The sequence below is a fragment of the Budorcas taxicolor genome, chromosome 18, assembly GCF_023091745.1.
Source record: "Budorcas taxicolor isolate Tak-1 chromosome 18, Takin1.1, whole genome shotgun sequence".
Taxonomy (NCBI): Eukaryota; Metazoa; Chordata; class Mammalia; order Artiodactyla; family Bovidae; genus Budorcas; species Budorcas taxicolor.
In genome coordinates this window covers 36,943,974-36,955,821 of record NC_068927.1, presented here as the reverse complement: position 1 = coordinate 36,955,821, position 11,848 = coordinate 36,943,974, and the positions used below count along the sequence as shown (strand labels likewise).

The 11,848-nt window shown below is 57.3% G+C and overlaps 3 protein-coding genes across 4 annotated transcripts; all 3 read left to right on the top strand.

The window, feature by feature from the left end:
- The first annotated feature begins 86 nt into the window (after positions 1 to 86).
- LCAT (lecithin-cholesterol acyltransferase) lies at positions 87 to 3,441 on the top strand. The gene is made up of 6 exons (XM_052656671.1): positions 87 to 357; positions 1,075 to 1,231; positions 1,308 to 1,423; positions 1,518 to 1,613; positions 1,696 to 1,920; positions 2,858 to 3,441. The coding sequence occupies exons 1-6, from the start codon at positions 87 to 89 to the stop codon at positions 3,430 to 3,432; spliced, it is 1,440 nt and encodes a 479-aa protein (XP_052512631.1). The 3' UTR covers positions 3,433 to 3,441.
- A 1,355-nt stretch (positions 3,442 to 4,796) lies between these two features.
- On the top strand, positions 4,797 to 8,727 carry PSMB10 (proteasome 20S subunit beta 10). 2 transcript variants are annotated; one of them, XM_052656263.1, is made up of 8 exons: positions 4,797 to 5,070; positions 5,307 to 5,394; positions 5,486 to 5,583; positions 5,695 to 5,835; positions 6,112 to 6,227; positions 6,338 to 6,396; positions 7,027 to 7,178; positions 8,391 to 8,727. In XM_052656263.1, the coding sequence occupies exons 1-8, from the start codon at positions 5,015 to 5,017 to the stop codon at positions 8,431 to 8,433; spliced, it is 753 nt and encodes a 250-aa protein (XP_052512223.1). In that variant the 5' UTR covers positions 4,797 to 5,014; the 3' UTR covers positions 8,434 to 8,727. The 2 variants fall into 2 exon arrangements, with proteins under 2 accessions (XP_052512223.1, XP_052512222.1); XM_052656262.1 differs by lacking the exon at positions 8,391 to 8,727 and adding an exon at positions 7,304 to 7,494 and having other exon boundaries at positions 4,833 to 5,070.
- A 1,050-nt stretch (positions 8,728 to 9,777) lies between these two features.
- CTRL (chymotrypsin like) lies at positions 9,778 to 11,686 on the top strand. The gene is given in 11 exon segments (XM_052656690.1): positions 9,778 to 9,838; positions 10,452 to 10,560; positions 10,650 to 10,734; positions 10,839 to 10,923; positions 10,977 to 10,998; positions 11,099 to 11,281; positions 11,323 to 11,357; positions 11,360 to 11,395; positions 11,398 to 11,470; positions 11,528 to 11,634; positions 11,637 to 11,686. Coding segments are annotated over 11 exon segments (846 nt in total).
- The last annotated feature ends 162 nt before the right edge of the window (positions 11,687 to 11,848 follow it).

Sequence of the window (11,848 nt, the reverse complement as noted above, 5' to 3'; positions counted from 1 at the left end):
TGTTTCCCCTGGCACAGGGGAAGAAGGCGGGACTGAATCCAGGCCCAGAGCCGGCTCCCTGAGGCTGTGCCCCTTTCCAGCAACTGATGGCCAGCCCCATTGGCCAGGCTGTCCCTCCCACTGGCCCTGGGGCCCCTCCCACCCCCACTCCAGATAAGGCCAGCCCAGGACCGCTTTACCGGGCACCAGGCGCTAGGGCTGGAATGGGGCTGCCCGGCTCCCCGTGGCAGTGGGTCCTGCTGCTGCTGGGGCTGCTGCTCCCCCCTGCTGCCCCCTTCTGGCTCTTCAATGTGCTGTTCCCCCCGCACACCACGCCCAAGGCCGAGCTCAGTAACCACACACGGCCCGTCATCCTCGGTAAGCCCCCGCCAGGCCCGATACACCCGGGCTGGCCCTTGGGGAACCAGGGCCCCCGCCCCTGGTAGCAGAGCCTGCTGACGCCCTTCTGCCCATGCGTTAGCCCCGATTTTTAACTCAGTGTTTGGAGGGGCCAGAGGCTTGTCCTGAGGAGAAATCCACCCCTTCTCGCACCACACTGTTCCTGTGTCTCCAAGGTGTCTCCCCCAGGTGGGTGGAGTGGCGGGTGGGTGTGCCGGAGGGCTTGGTCAGGGCATTACAAGCTGTGGTCAGCTGTAGCTGTAGCCAGACCCTGGGTCCAGCCCCCTCTCTCCCCCCGGCCGCTCCTTCCTCAGCCCCCACCCCTGCAAGGACGAGGTGCCCAGCCCAGGAGAGCAGGAGAGGCCTGTCAAGTCCTGCCCCCGCTCCCCACACTATTTGTTCTCCTCTTGGACTTTGGCAGAGATGGAGAGTCGTGCTAGCTGTTTGCTCTGTGGGGGCAGGGGTCAGTGGCCTTGGCCCCTGGATCTTCCCTCTCTGGGGGGAGTCTGGGCTTTGGGGAGAAGGAGCAGTGGATATGAACAGAAAGAGGATCTTGTCCTTAGTCTCTGGGGGTTGACAGTGTGTATAGGAGAGGAAGGGGTGGGGCTAGTCACTGTGGTGTCGGGGAGGTGAGGCTAGGGTGGGGTCCACCACAGGGGAATGGGAGGGATCCAGAGTGAAGGCTGGTGCCCGCAGTGCCCGGCTGCCTGGGGAATCAGCTGGAAGCCAAGCTGGATAAACCAAGTGTGGTGAACTGGATGTGCTACCGCAAGACGGAGGACTTTTTCACCATCTGGCTAGATCTCAACATGTTCCTGCCCCTTGGGGTAGACTGCTGGATCGACAACACCAGGTGGGTGCCGTCCCCTCTGGCCTAGTCCCTTGCCCTGCTCCTTGGCCGGGTCTGCTGAATGTCCCACTGCCCCCAGGGTTGTGTACAATCGCAGCTCTGGGCGGGTGTCCAATGCCCCCGGTGTACAGATCCGTGTCCCCGGCTTTGGCAAGACCTACTCTGTCGAGTACCTGGACAGCAGCAAGTTGGCAGGTGTGTGTGTGCTGAGGGAGAGGTGGGGCTCTAGGCTGTGTTGGGCTTGCAGGGGCCATGGCCACAGCCCCTGGTGCTGCCGCCTCCCCCACAGGTTATATGCACACACTGGTACAGAACCTGGTCAACAATGGGTACGTGCGGGATGAGACAGTGCGGGCCGCCCCCTACGACTGGCGGCTGGAGCCTAGTGAGTGTGTCTATGTTTAGGGGGCTTGGGGGGCAGGGCGGAGGCCCCCACCACCAGCCATGCTGACCCATCCCCGCTGCAGGCCAGCAGGAAGAGTACTACCTGAAGCTTGCTGGGCTGGTGGAGGAGATGCATGCCACGTACGGGAAGCCGGTCTTCCTCATTGGGCACAGCCTTGGCTGCCTGCACCTGCTCTATTTCTTACTGCGCCAACCCCAGACCTGGAAGGACCGCTTCATCGACGGCTTCATCTCTCTCGGGGCTCCCTGGGGAGGCTCCATCAAGCCTATGTTAGTCTTGGCCTCAGGTGAGAGGGCCTGTGATCACTTGGGTCCCACGGGATGTGGGGGCGTGGTGGAAAGAAGCTGACTGTGGGCCTGGCCCTACTCCTATTTTCTCACAATGCCCAGCTGGGGGGTGTTGTCTACCACCTCTGGGAAATAGCCCCTTTCGTTGTCCTTGGAGAGCAGTGAGCCCAGCCTGGACTGTTAGACAAATTCCTGACAGTTTGTCTCAGCGATGATAAAGGGGAGGTAAACAAAGATGAAGTGAATCCCAGCAACCTGACTCATTGCTGAGTCTGACTGAGGTCTGTTCCTTCTGGCCTCAGGTCTACCCACTCAGCTCCCAGGAGCTGCTTTGCACACGGATCTTCCCTAAGCCAGGCCACAGCAGATCTGCCAAAGCCAGGGCCAGACCCCAGGAGCCCCTCCTGCCCTTCCCTGAGGAGTGGCACAGATACCTCATGTGGAGCATGTACTGTAGGCTGAGCACACCTGGACATGGTCTTACCCCTAGGAGCTGAAGTGAAGGAAACACCAGACCACATCAATGGGTGTCAAACAGAGATGGGTCTCACTTCATCCTTCCCAGAACACAGCTCTGAGCCCTGTGCAGCACAGGCCACAAGGGTCAACAGACACTTACCTGAGACAGAACTGCCAGCACTATATCCCCCCAACTCACACTCCCGTCCTCATGAAACAGTGCTCCGCTACCCTCCTGTTGTAGCCCTCCAGCTCTGCCTGTCAGAGGTGCCATGGGGGCTTCTCAGTTAACAAGTACACATGAGCACTTCTTGAATGCTAGGCCGGTTCTAGTCTAGGACTTGGAGTCTGTGTTTGGATTGGGCAAGGACAAGATTGAGTGTCCAACTGGCCTGGGCTGGGGGGCAAGTTGTGGGCCTGGAGTAGCCAGGCCTGCTGGCTGGAGTAGCCCTGTCCCACCTTATTCTCTGTCCCCAGGTGACAACCAAGGCATCCCAATCATGTCCAGCATCAAGCTGAAAGAGGAGCAGCGCATGACGACAACGTCACCCTGGATGTTTCCTGCCAGGCAGACGTGGCCTGAGGACCACGTGTTCATTTCCACCCCCAGCATCAACTACACAAGCCGTGACATGCAGCGCTTCTTTACAGACCTGCACTTTGAGGAAGGCTGGTACATGTGGCTCCAGTCACGTGACCTGCTGGCAGGCCTCCCAGCACCTGGCGTGGAAGTGTACTGTCTGTATGGTATAGGCCTGCCCACTCCTAGCACCTACATCTATGACCACGGCTTCCCCTACACAGACCCTGTGGATGTGCTATATGAGGATGGTGATGACACTGTGGCCACGCGTAGCACCGAGCTCTGTGCCCGCTGGCAGGGCCGCCAGAAACAGCCCGTGCACCTGCTGCCTCTGCCAGGGACACAGCACCTCAATATGGTCTTCAGCAATCAGACACTGGAGCACATCAATGCCATCCTGCTGGGTACCTACCGAAATAGCACTGTTGTACCCCCGACTGCCAGCCCAAAGCCCATGCCCCCTGAATAAAGACTTTCCTTTGCTGTTAAAAGCCCTGACATGTGTGCTGTGGGTTGAAGGAAAGGCACTAGGGTCCTCACACCAGGATGCATTCATCCGCAGCCACAGGCCTGGTGCTTTGCGGAGTTAGGAGCTGTGCTAAAGCCTGGGACTGAACTGGGCACCTTGAGATGTATAGCTTCCCACGAGAAGGGCATGGCAACCTACTCCAGTATTTTTGCCTGGAGAATACCAGGGGCAGAGGAGCCTGGCGGGCTACAGTCCATAGGGTCACAAAAAGACACACGACTGAAGCGATTTAGCATGCACAAACTGCTGGTTGAGCTGTTTAAGCAGCCCGCCTGTGCCTGCCTCTGCTCTGGGCACTGGGGACTGGAGGCAGCTGCACACATAGCAGTAGAATGGGCATACATGGAGCCAAGAGTACAGGATGTGGAAGATCTGAAATGTCCCTCCTAGCTCCCAAAAGGGCAGGCGAGACCCCGCCTCTGGACAGAGGCTTTTGAGTGCTAGGTGCGTGACAAGAGTTTAGAATCTAGGAGAGCGACAGCCATTAAATAGGTCACTTCACTAGTGAAGATTTAACTTTTAGGTAATGGAGCTACATGATCTGAGAGAAAAGTATAGAGAGCAACAAGGTGGCGAGTCTTGTGGGTCAGGAAAGGCTTCCCAGAGGAGGTGTTGTCAATGCAGAGATCAGATGGAATGAATGAGAAGGGTGACTATAAAGACTCATTTGAGCCTAAGAGCTGTGTGCAACTGATACAGGGTTTAACCAAGGAAAGAGTGTGACCAGATTTCCAACCTAGAAAAGAGTCCCCTCTCTGTAGCATGGAGTATAGTCTGGGGTGGAGGGTGAGGGGCAGGAATTGTGGGGAAACCAGTGCTGTGCCCAGCGGAGAAAGGATGCTAGCTGAGACAAGCAGTAATCCAGAGAAAGAAGTGGCTAGATAAAGGGTCCTTTGGGAGGTGAAATAAGGCTTGGCCATGGGCAGAGCCCAGCATGCCTACAGGCCACCTGAGGGACAACCATGATGCCCCTCCTGAGAGAGGAAGGATGGCATCTGAAACATGGAAGACAGATCAGCATCGCCTTGGCTGAGAGGACTGAGCCTCAGTGTTTGGGTTCTGGGAAGAAGGCAGAGGCAGCAAACAAGAGGCAGGAGTTGGGAGAAGGACAAAAGGTAGCCATGACTGATGCCGTTGAAGATTGATAATAATAAGAACAGAGACTTCATCAATGCGATAGCCTTAGGGCACTGAGACTTGAGGTTAGAGATGGGGTCAGGGTAGGCAGAGCTCCAGCCTCAGGCTGGACAGTGGCTAAATAGGAGGGATTTGTCCCTCTGTTAAGTCAGAGGACCCAGGAGCAGCTTGGAGTGCCAGGCAAGGGACATCTCCCCTCTTCCTAAGCTGCGAAAGACCAGAGCTGAAGGTGAAAGTGAAAGAGAAGATGCAGAAAGGGACCAGCATGCTCTGAGGAAAGGTGAAAGCGAAAGGGGGAAACAGTGCAACCCGGCAGAGGACAAGCCTTCCGGCCTTCTTTCTTGCCTGCTGATCCCACTCCTCTGACCCCCTTGCCTACCTGGAGATGCAGAAAACAGTGCTAGAGCCCCAGAGCGGCTTCTCCTTCGAGAACTGTGAGAGGTGAGGGCGGGAATGGTTGGTTTCCCAGCTGCCTATGCCCTTCAGCGAGGGCTTCCGGGAGTGAGAACCCCAGGATCTTTAAAATTTCTGGGGGCGAGAGTAGGGAAGGGTATGTGTGTTGAACGACTTCGGTTCCCAAGTTTACCCCAGGAGGTGAGGGAAACCGGGACAGAGGTAGGGGATGTGATGAGGGTCCCAGAAGAACTGAAACCTGGGCCTCTCCTCTCCGTTTCCAGAAACGCAGCCTTGCAACACGCCCTACCGGGGCTCCGGGTCCCTCACGCACGCAAGACCGGGACCACCATTGCAGGCCTTGTGTTCCAAGTAAGCAGGGAGCTGGGATGGTGCGGCCTAGAGGGGCGGCGGGAAATGGGACGTGGGGACTAGGCCAACGGCTCCTCCCCCCTACCCCCAGGACGGGGTCATCTTGGGCGCGGATACGCGGGCCACTAACGATTCGGTCGTCGCGGACAAGATCTGCGAAAAGATCCACTTCATCGCCCCCAAAATCTAGTGAGCATTCCTCCGCCTAACTCTCCCCCTCCAAGAACCGCCCCCTCGTTCCCATCCCGGGTGCCAGCACGTCCTAGCAACGCCCACACGGACCCCTCCTTTCGCCCTCAGCTGCTGTGGGGCTGGAGTAGCCGCGGACGCCGAGATGACCACGCGGATGGCGGCGTCCAACATGGAGCTACACGCGCTGTCCACGGGCCGCGAGGCCCGCGTGGCCACCGTCACCCGCATGCTGCGACAGACGCTCTTCCGGTGCTGAGGCGGGTCTAAGCTGACCCCGAGGCGGGGCAGCTGCGGGGAGGGCGGGGCTGAGAGGACACAGGACCGGGGAAAGGGCGGGGCTGCGAAGTCCGAGAGCCCGGAAGAGGCGGGCCTAAGAGCAGCTAAGAGGGCGACAGCGGGGAGCGCTGTCAGTTATGGGGAGCCAGACCGCGGGAAGGGGCGGGGTTCGGACGCGGGGGCGGTTTCGTGGAGGGGCGGGACCTGGGCTCCTGTGCTTTCCACTGACCGTACCCACTCGGCTAAAAGGTACCAGGGCTATGTGGGAGCGTCGCTGATCGTGGGCGGTGTGGACTTCACAGGACCGCAGCTCTACAGCGTGCACCCCCATGGCTCCTACAGCCGGCTGCCCTTCACGGCCCTGGGTGAGCGCTTCTGCCCGCTCCCCACGAACCTTGCTATGCTACCCTGACCTCAACGTTTATCCCACGACTGGGCGGCCGCAGTTGATCTCAGATGCCCCTCTTGCTTGCAGGATCAGGCCAGGATGCGGCCATAGCAGTGCTAGAGGACCGGTTCCAGCCGAACATGACGGTGAGTGACACCTGCGCCCCCTACCCCCACCACATTACGCGAGCATTGATGGGAAGTGCACCCACGAGCTGGGGAAACGCAGAGGAACCCTGGCCTAGTCGGGGAAGGCTTCTCGGAGGTGACTTGAGTGGAGACTGAGGGGCCAGTGGAGTGAGGGTGAGGTGCTATTCGAACAGTGCCAAAGCTTGGACTGCCTCAGAAGTCAAAACTCAAAGTGCCATTTGAACTTGAGGAGAGGGGAACAGCAGGTGCGGTCTGGGGTCTGGATTTTGTTTGGGATGGATGGAAGCAGAAGGCATATGTATGTCACTTTATAAGCAGCTAAGGCCCAGAAAGAAAAGGCAGTGAGTGGGGAATTGGGGGTGGGTGAACAGGCCAGTGGAAGCAGAGCCACAAGTGTGATTCAGAAGCTTGTGAAGATGGGGGCAGTGGGAACATGGGGTCACTGTACAGGGGGACACTGAAACCAGGATAGAGGAGCTTGGGGTGGAGATGGGGGGGTAGGGCGAGAGAGAGGGAAGTTTGGGTGTGAGCAAATGAGGCCTGGCTTCAAGATGAATTGTCTCTAGGCTACAGCCTAAGGGTGATCTAGAAGGGTCCATCAGGCCTCAGTGACACACATCATTGCAGCTGGAGGCAGCGCAGGAACTGCTGGTGGAAGCCATCACTGCAGGGATCCTGGGTGACCTGGGCTCTGGGGGCAATGTGGATGCATGTGTGATCACCGCGGCCGGCGCCAAGATGCTGCGAGCCCTGAGCTCTCCCACAAAGCCTATAGAGAGGTAGGAGCACTGGGGGTGGAGGAATCCCAGGGGAGGATGGATGGGGTGGTAGTGGGAAGACAGGGCTATAGAGGACGGGACACTTGATGGGCCCCTTTTGAGGGGTCATCCCTGCTTCTTCCCAGGTCCAGCCAGTACCGCTTTGCCCCTGGGACCACACCTGTCCTGTCCCAGACAGTGGTGCCGCTGACCCTGGAGGTGGTAGAGGAAACTGTGCAGGCCATGGATGTGGAGTGAAGTAGGCTGAGGCTCAGAGCTTGGAACAAGGAGGAATAAACCCAGAAAAGACAAATACCTACTTCGGCAGATGACTGTGTCTTTCTTGGGTGGAGGGGAACAAGCAGCCAGCAGGGCTCTGTGGCTAAGGTGTCCTGCAAAGACCATTCCTTCCAGACCATGGCTGCAATCTGGCCTGAGGGGCACCATTCACTCACCTTAGTCATCTACCCCTCTAGAACCCCAGCCCTGGCAAGCCATTGCAGGCTCAAGGTGGAAAGCCCCCTCTGCATACCATGGAGGCTCCCCCTACCACTCCCATGCCCTCTGGTCCACTGGAGACCACTGTACAACCCAAAGGGCTCTATGTACTGCCCCCACGTAGAGCCTTTACTTGCCTCATCAGTGATCAAGGACAAAGCCCACAGCTCCCAGTCAGATCGCGCCCCCCATCCCCCACCCCGCATTGCCCCACTATGGCTAAAATGCCGATGGAGGAGCTGCTTCCTGATTCCAAGGGCAAGTTCTCACAAGCACACTCCTATAACACCTTCATCTGTGGAACCCCTCCGATGACCAGGCACACCTGAGGTACTAACACGACGCTGAGCTTCTGCTTGCACTTGTTAGGCTATGACTAGGGGAACTGACTCTGTTTTCTGACTGCCAGGGGTCACAGGGCTCACGTGGGAAGAGATGACATGATACATTTATCCAGCAGACTTTTGCCGAGCACCCAGATGCTAGGTGCTGGTGGGAGCGTCCTGCCCTGGGAGAGAATGGCTGAATTCCCCTGGAGCTTTGAAACTGCTAGAATCTGCCCAGTCCCTGGGGAGAGCCTAATCCAGGCTGGACATCCCTAGGTCCCTGATTGTGCTTTTTCCCTCAGTGTTTTATTATGAAGGTTTTTATTTTTATAAACATAAAAACTGAAAAAATTGCACACTGGGGGCTTCCCTGGTGGCTTAGTGGTAAAGAATCTGCCTGCCAATGCAGGAGATGGGTTTGCTACCTGGTTCAGGAAGATCCCACATACTAAGGAGCATGGGCCACAACTACTGAGCCTGTGCTCGTGAGCCGGGAAAGCTCAACAATCAAGCCCACGTGCCGCTTAAGCTCAAAGGAAGATCCCACATACTGAGGAGCATGGGCCACAACTACTGAGCCTGTGCTCGTGAGCCGGGAAAGCTGAACAATCAAGCCCACTGAAGTCCATGTGTCCTCCAGCCTGTGCTCCACAACAAGAGGAGCCACTGCAACGAGAAGCCTGTGCATTGCAACGAAGAGTAGCCCTTGACCGCAACCAGAGAAAAGCCTGCATAGCAACGAAGCTCCAGCACAGACAAAAATAAGTAAATATATATATATATTAAAAAAAAAAAAAGCTTCTCCCTGAAATCCATCAGAGTGTTTGGGTTAAAAAAAAAAATTCCACACTGAACACCTATATACCCACCACAGGCTTTACAATTAGTATTTTGTTATATTTGCTTTATTACCTATCTATCCTTCTCTCCAGTCAACAATTAACTTTTTTTTTTCATCTTGTTGTTTTGACTGATGTGTTCTTGAATCAGCCACAGTGCTCACACTCCTAAAAGGAGGCAAACCAACTTACCCATTGCAACTCTGCACACAGGGGTGTCCTCTCTCTCTCAGTTCAGGCTTAGCTTGGAGCTCTTCAGTGAATGGGCTGTAGATACCAGGGGTTGTCCATGGGAGCCCCAAGGGCTGGACGCTGGCAGATTTGATGGCTGTCACCCTTCTACCCTTGACCTCTATCCAGGGTCGATCAGTCACCAAGAGCTCATACCTTGCCCTCCTGTGCACAAGACCCTTCCTAGACATCATCATGAACAGCGTGAGCTCTGAAACCAGACAGGTGAAGCTTTGGGTCCACGCATACCATGTGGCAGGAGAGTCATCACCTCCCTGAGCAAACCATGACTTCTGTTCCAAGTTGATAAGGAATCTCTGAGATGATGTGTTAGGATTTGCCCTGTCCTGGCCACTGGCCCTTCTACCAGTCAGGAACACTCCTGAGTGCTAAGCAGACTTCTCTGGGTCTGACACTCCAGACAGCTGTGGGAGACTTCCCTGATACCACCCACCAAGTGGTCGCCATTAAGGCTAAGCACAAGTCCTTAGTACCTGGTGCTCAACACTTGGGATGTGAGGTGGGGACCCAATCAGAGGACAGGATTTGGGGGATGGAGGAGGTGAGAGCCTCACACCTGGGCTCTATCTGATAAGGCCTGGGTGGAGGGCTCTGACACAGAACCCTCCTGCTGACACAGCATGGGAAGGAGCTGCTTGGCTTCACTCCTGGGACTTTGGCACAAGGACAAGGAGGCCCATAAAGCCAGGCCCAGTTCTCAGCCTCATGTCTGCTATAGTGTTGCTGCTCAGACTGACCCTTAGCCTCGTCCTCCTTGGCTCCTCCTGCGTTGAGTGGGCCTGGCCCAGCCCTGACTGAACAGCCTTAGGGCAACACAATACCTGCCCAAGCTTCCTGCTCAGGGGCTCAGAGAAGGGGCTGGGGTGGCTAGAAGGCAAGCAGGTAGATAGAGTGGGCAAAGGAAAAAGGATGTGGCAGGGCTGGGAGAAAGCACGAGGTGGGCAGGGGCCAGTCTCCCAAATGGGATGGGAGCTTGGGACGGGTTCAGGAGCAGGGGAGGGTTTAGGAAGCCTTGAAGCAAAAGGTGGATGTGTAGTTTAAGAGCCATCTGGCTGTATGTGGTGTCCAGACTGCTAAGGTCTGGAGTGAGTGGAGAGGTTAGGAAGGGGACAACATACACCTGGGTCAGGGGGAAGAATGGCCTGGGATGGGAGGTGGAGTAGAGCTGGTGTGAGTAGGACGGAGAGAGGTGGGAGAATGGACAGGATGTCGGGGCTGGTTGGATGGGGCAGCTGAGATTGCTGTAGAGGCCCAGAGGTGCTCATGAGGGAAGGAGCAGTGATAAGAGCCCTCTTGATCTGGACCCCTTTGGAGACACAGCCTGAGGGCACCCAGGAGGAGAGAAGTGGGCTGGGATGCGGGAAGCAGGTCCCATCCAGTCCAATGGCCAGGCTGTGGCGTTCCTGCCATTAAACCAGCGCTGCACTTCAGCCAGAGGACTGTATATGGGAAGAAGGCAGTGCTGGGCCCCTGGCCCTGGGACGTGTCCCCGTAGGTACAGGACCCTGCGGTGGGGCAGGATGTCAGGTGTTTCATGCCTGGGTTTAGCCTGGGCCCACCCCCACTGCTAACCCCTGACCCCAAGACAGCAAAGGCTTCTGCTTCTGTGGTGGGTCTGTCACCGGCCAGTCCTGGGCAGTCACGGCTGCCCACTGCAATGTTGTGGGACTGCTTCCCCTCTCCCTGCCCCACCCCTGCCCCACCTCCCCACCACCTTGCTCTGGAGGCCCCTCTCTTGTCACTCTGCCCTCCCTCTGGCTGCCCAGCCCCACTCTCACTGGAGCCCTGGCTGCCACTTTGTCATCCTGGGTGAATACGACCCAGCATCTGGTGCTGAGCCTTTGCAGGTCTGTCCATCTTGTGGTGAATGCCTGGGCTGCAGACGGGAAAGGAAGGGTGGGCAGTGTAGGTGTGTAGGCCCTAGGGGTGAGGAACTCACAGGATGCCCTGGTCTAACCCCTGGCACCCATCACCCTGGGGGCCTGTGCCCACGCCCATCCTGCACGGCCCCTTCCTGGCTCCACAGGCACCCTTCCTGGAATCCCACCACCATGAACAATGATCTCGTATTACTGACACTCTCCTCCCCAGCCCAGTACACAATGTGCATCTCACCAGTTTTCCTGGCTTCCTCACATGGCTGGGTGCCTCAGTGGTGTGGGTAGGAACTTGGGTCAAAGATCTGGGTGGAAGGGAAGGGTAGGGGCAAGCCATGTGGGGCATAAGCAGCCCCGCCCGGCCCACAGGCAGTGTGACTCGGGCACACCTGCGGCAGCCGGCTCTGCCCTGCTCACCGAGAGACGGTGCCAGCAGTACCAGGGCTCATGCTCACCAGCTCCACAATCTGTGCAGGGGCCTCCTTGCGCCAGGTGAGCACTGGCCCCCTGTCCTGTCCTCGGCACTTTCCTGTGGTACTCTCACCCCCATGCAGACTTCTCCCCTCTCCTTCCGCCAGGGTGACTGGAGGCCTGCTTGTCTGCCAGAAGGGGAACACATGGGTGCTCACTGATACGGTCTCCTGGGGCACCAGGGACTGCAGTGTGCTCACACCTGCCATGTACACTCCTTCAGCAGGTTCGGTACCTGGGTCAATCAGGCCACAGCCTACAACTGAGCCCACCACAGGCTCCGCTGAGGTCCAATAAATACTCCCAGTCCTGCTGTCTATTCTGTCTTCCTGGTTCAGGAAAAAGGAGAGGCTTTTGGGGGTCCCACTCCCCAAGGGAACTCTGTCCTCTGGCCCAACACATGCTGAGGAGTCAAGAACCTGCTAGAC

Bases quoted from the DNA above. Each gene is read 5' to 3' on its own strand.
- LCAT (XM_052656671.1), top strand. From the start codon at position 87: ATGGCCAGCCCCATTGGCCAGGCTGTCCCTCCCACTGGCCCTGGGGCC. The intron at 1,614-1,695 runs GTGAGTGTGTCT...TCCCCGCTGCAG, and splicing joins CGACTGGCGGCTGGAGCCTA to GCCAGCAGGAAGAGTACTAC. The intron at 1,921-2,857 runs GTGAGAGGGCCT...CTCTGTCCCCAG, and splicing joins TATGTTAGTCTTGGCCTCAG to GTGACAACCAAGGCATCCCA.
- PSMB10 (XM_052656262.1), top strand. From the start codon at position 5,015: ATGCAGAAAACAGTGCTAGAGCCCCAGAGCGGCTTCTCCTTCGAGAAC. The intron at 5,584-5,694 runs GTGAGCATTCCT...TTTCGCCCTCAG, and splicing joins TTCATCGCCCCCAAAATCTA to CTGCTGTGGGGCTGGAGTAG. The intron at 6,228-6,337 runs GTGAGCGCTTCT...TCTTGCTTGCAG, and splicing joins GCTGCCCTTCACGGCCCTGG to GATCAGGCCAGGATGCGGCC.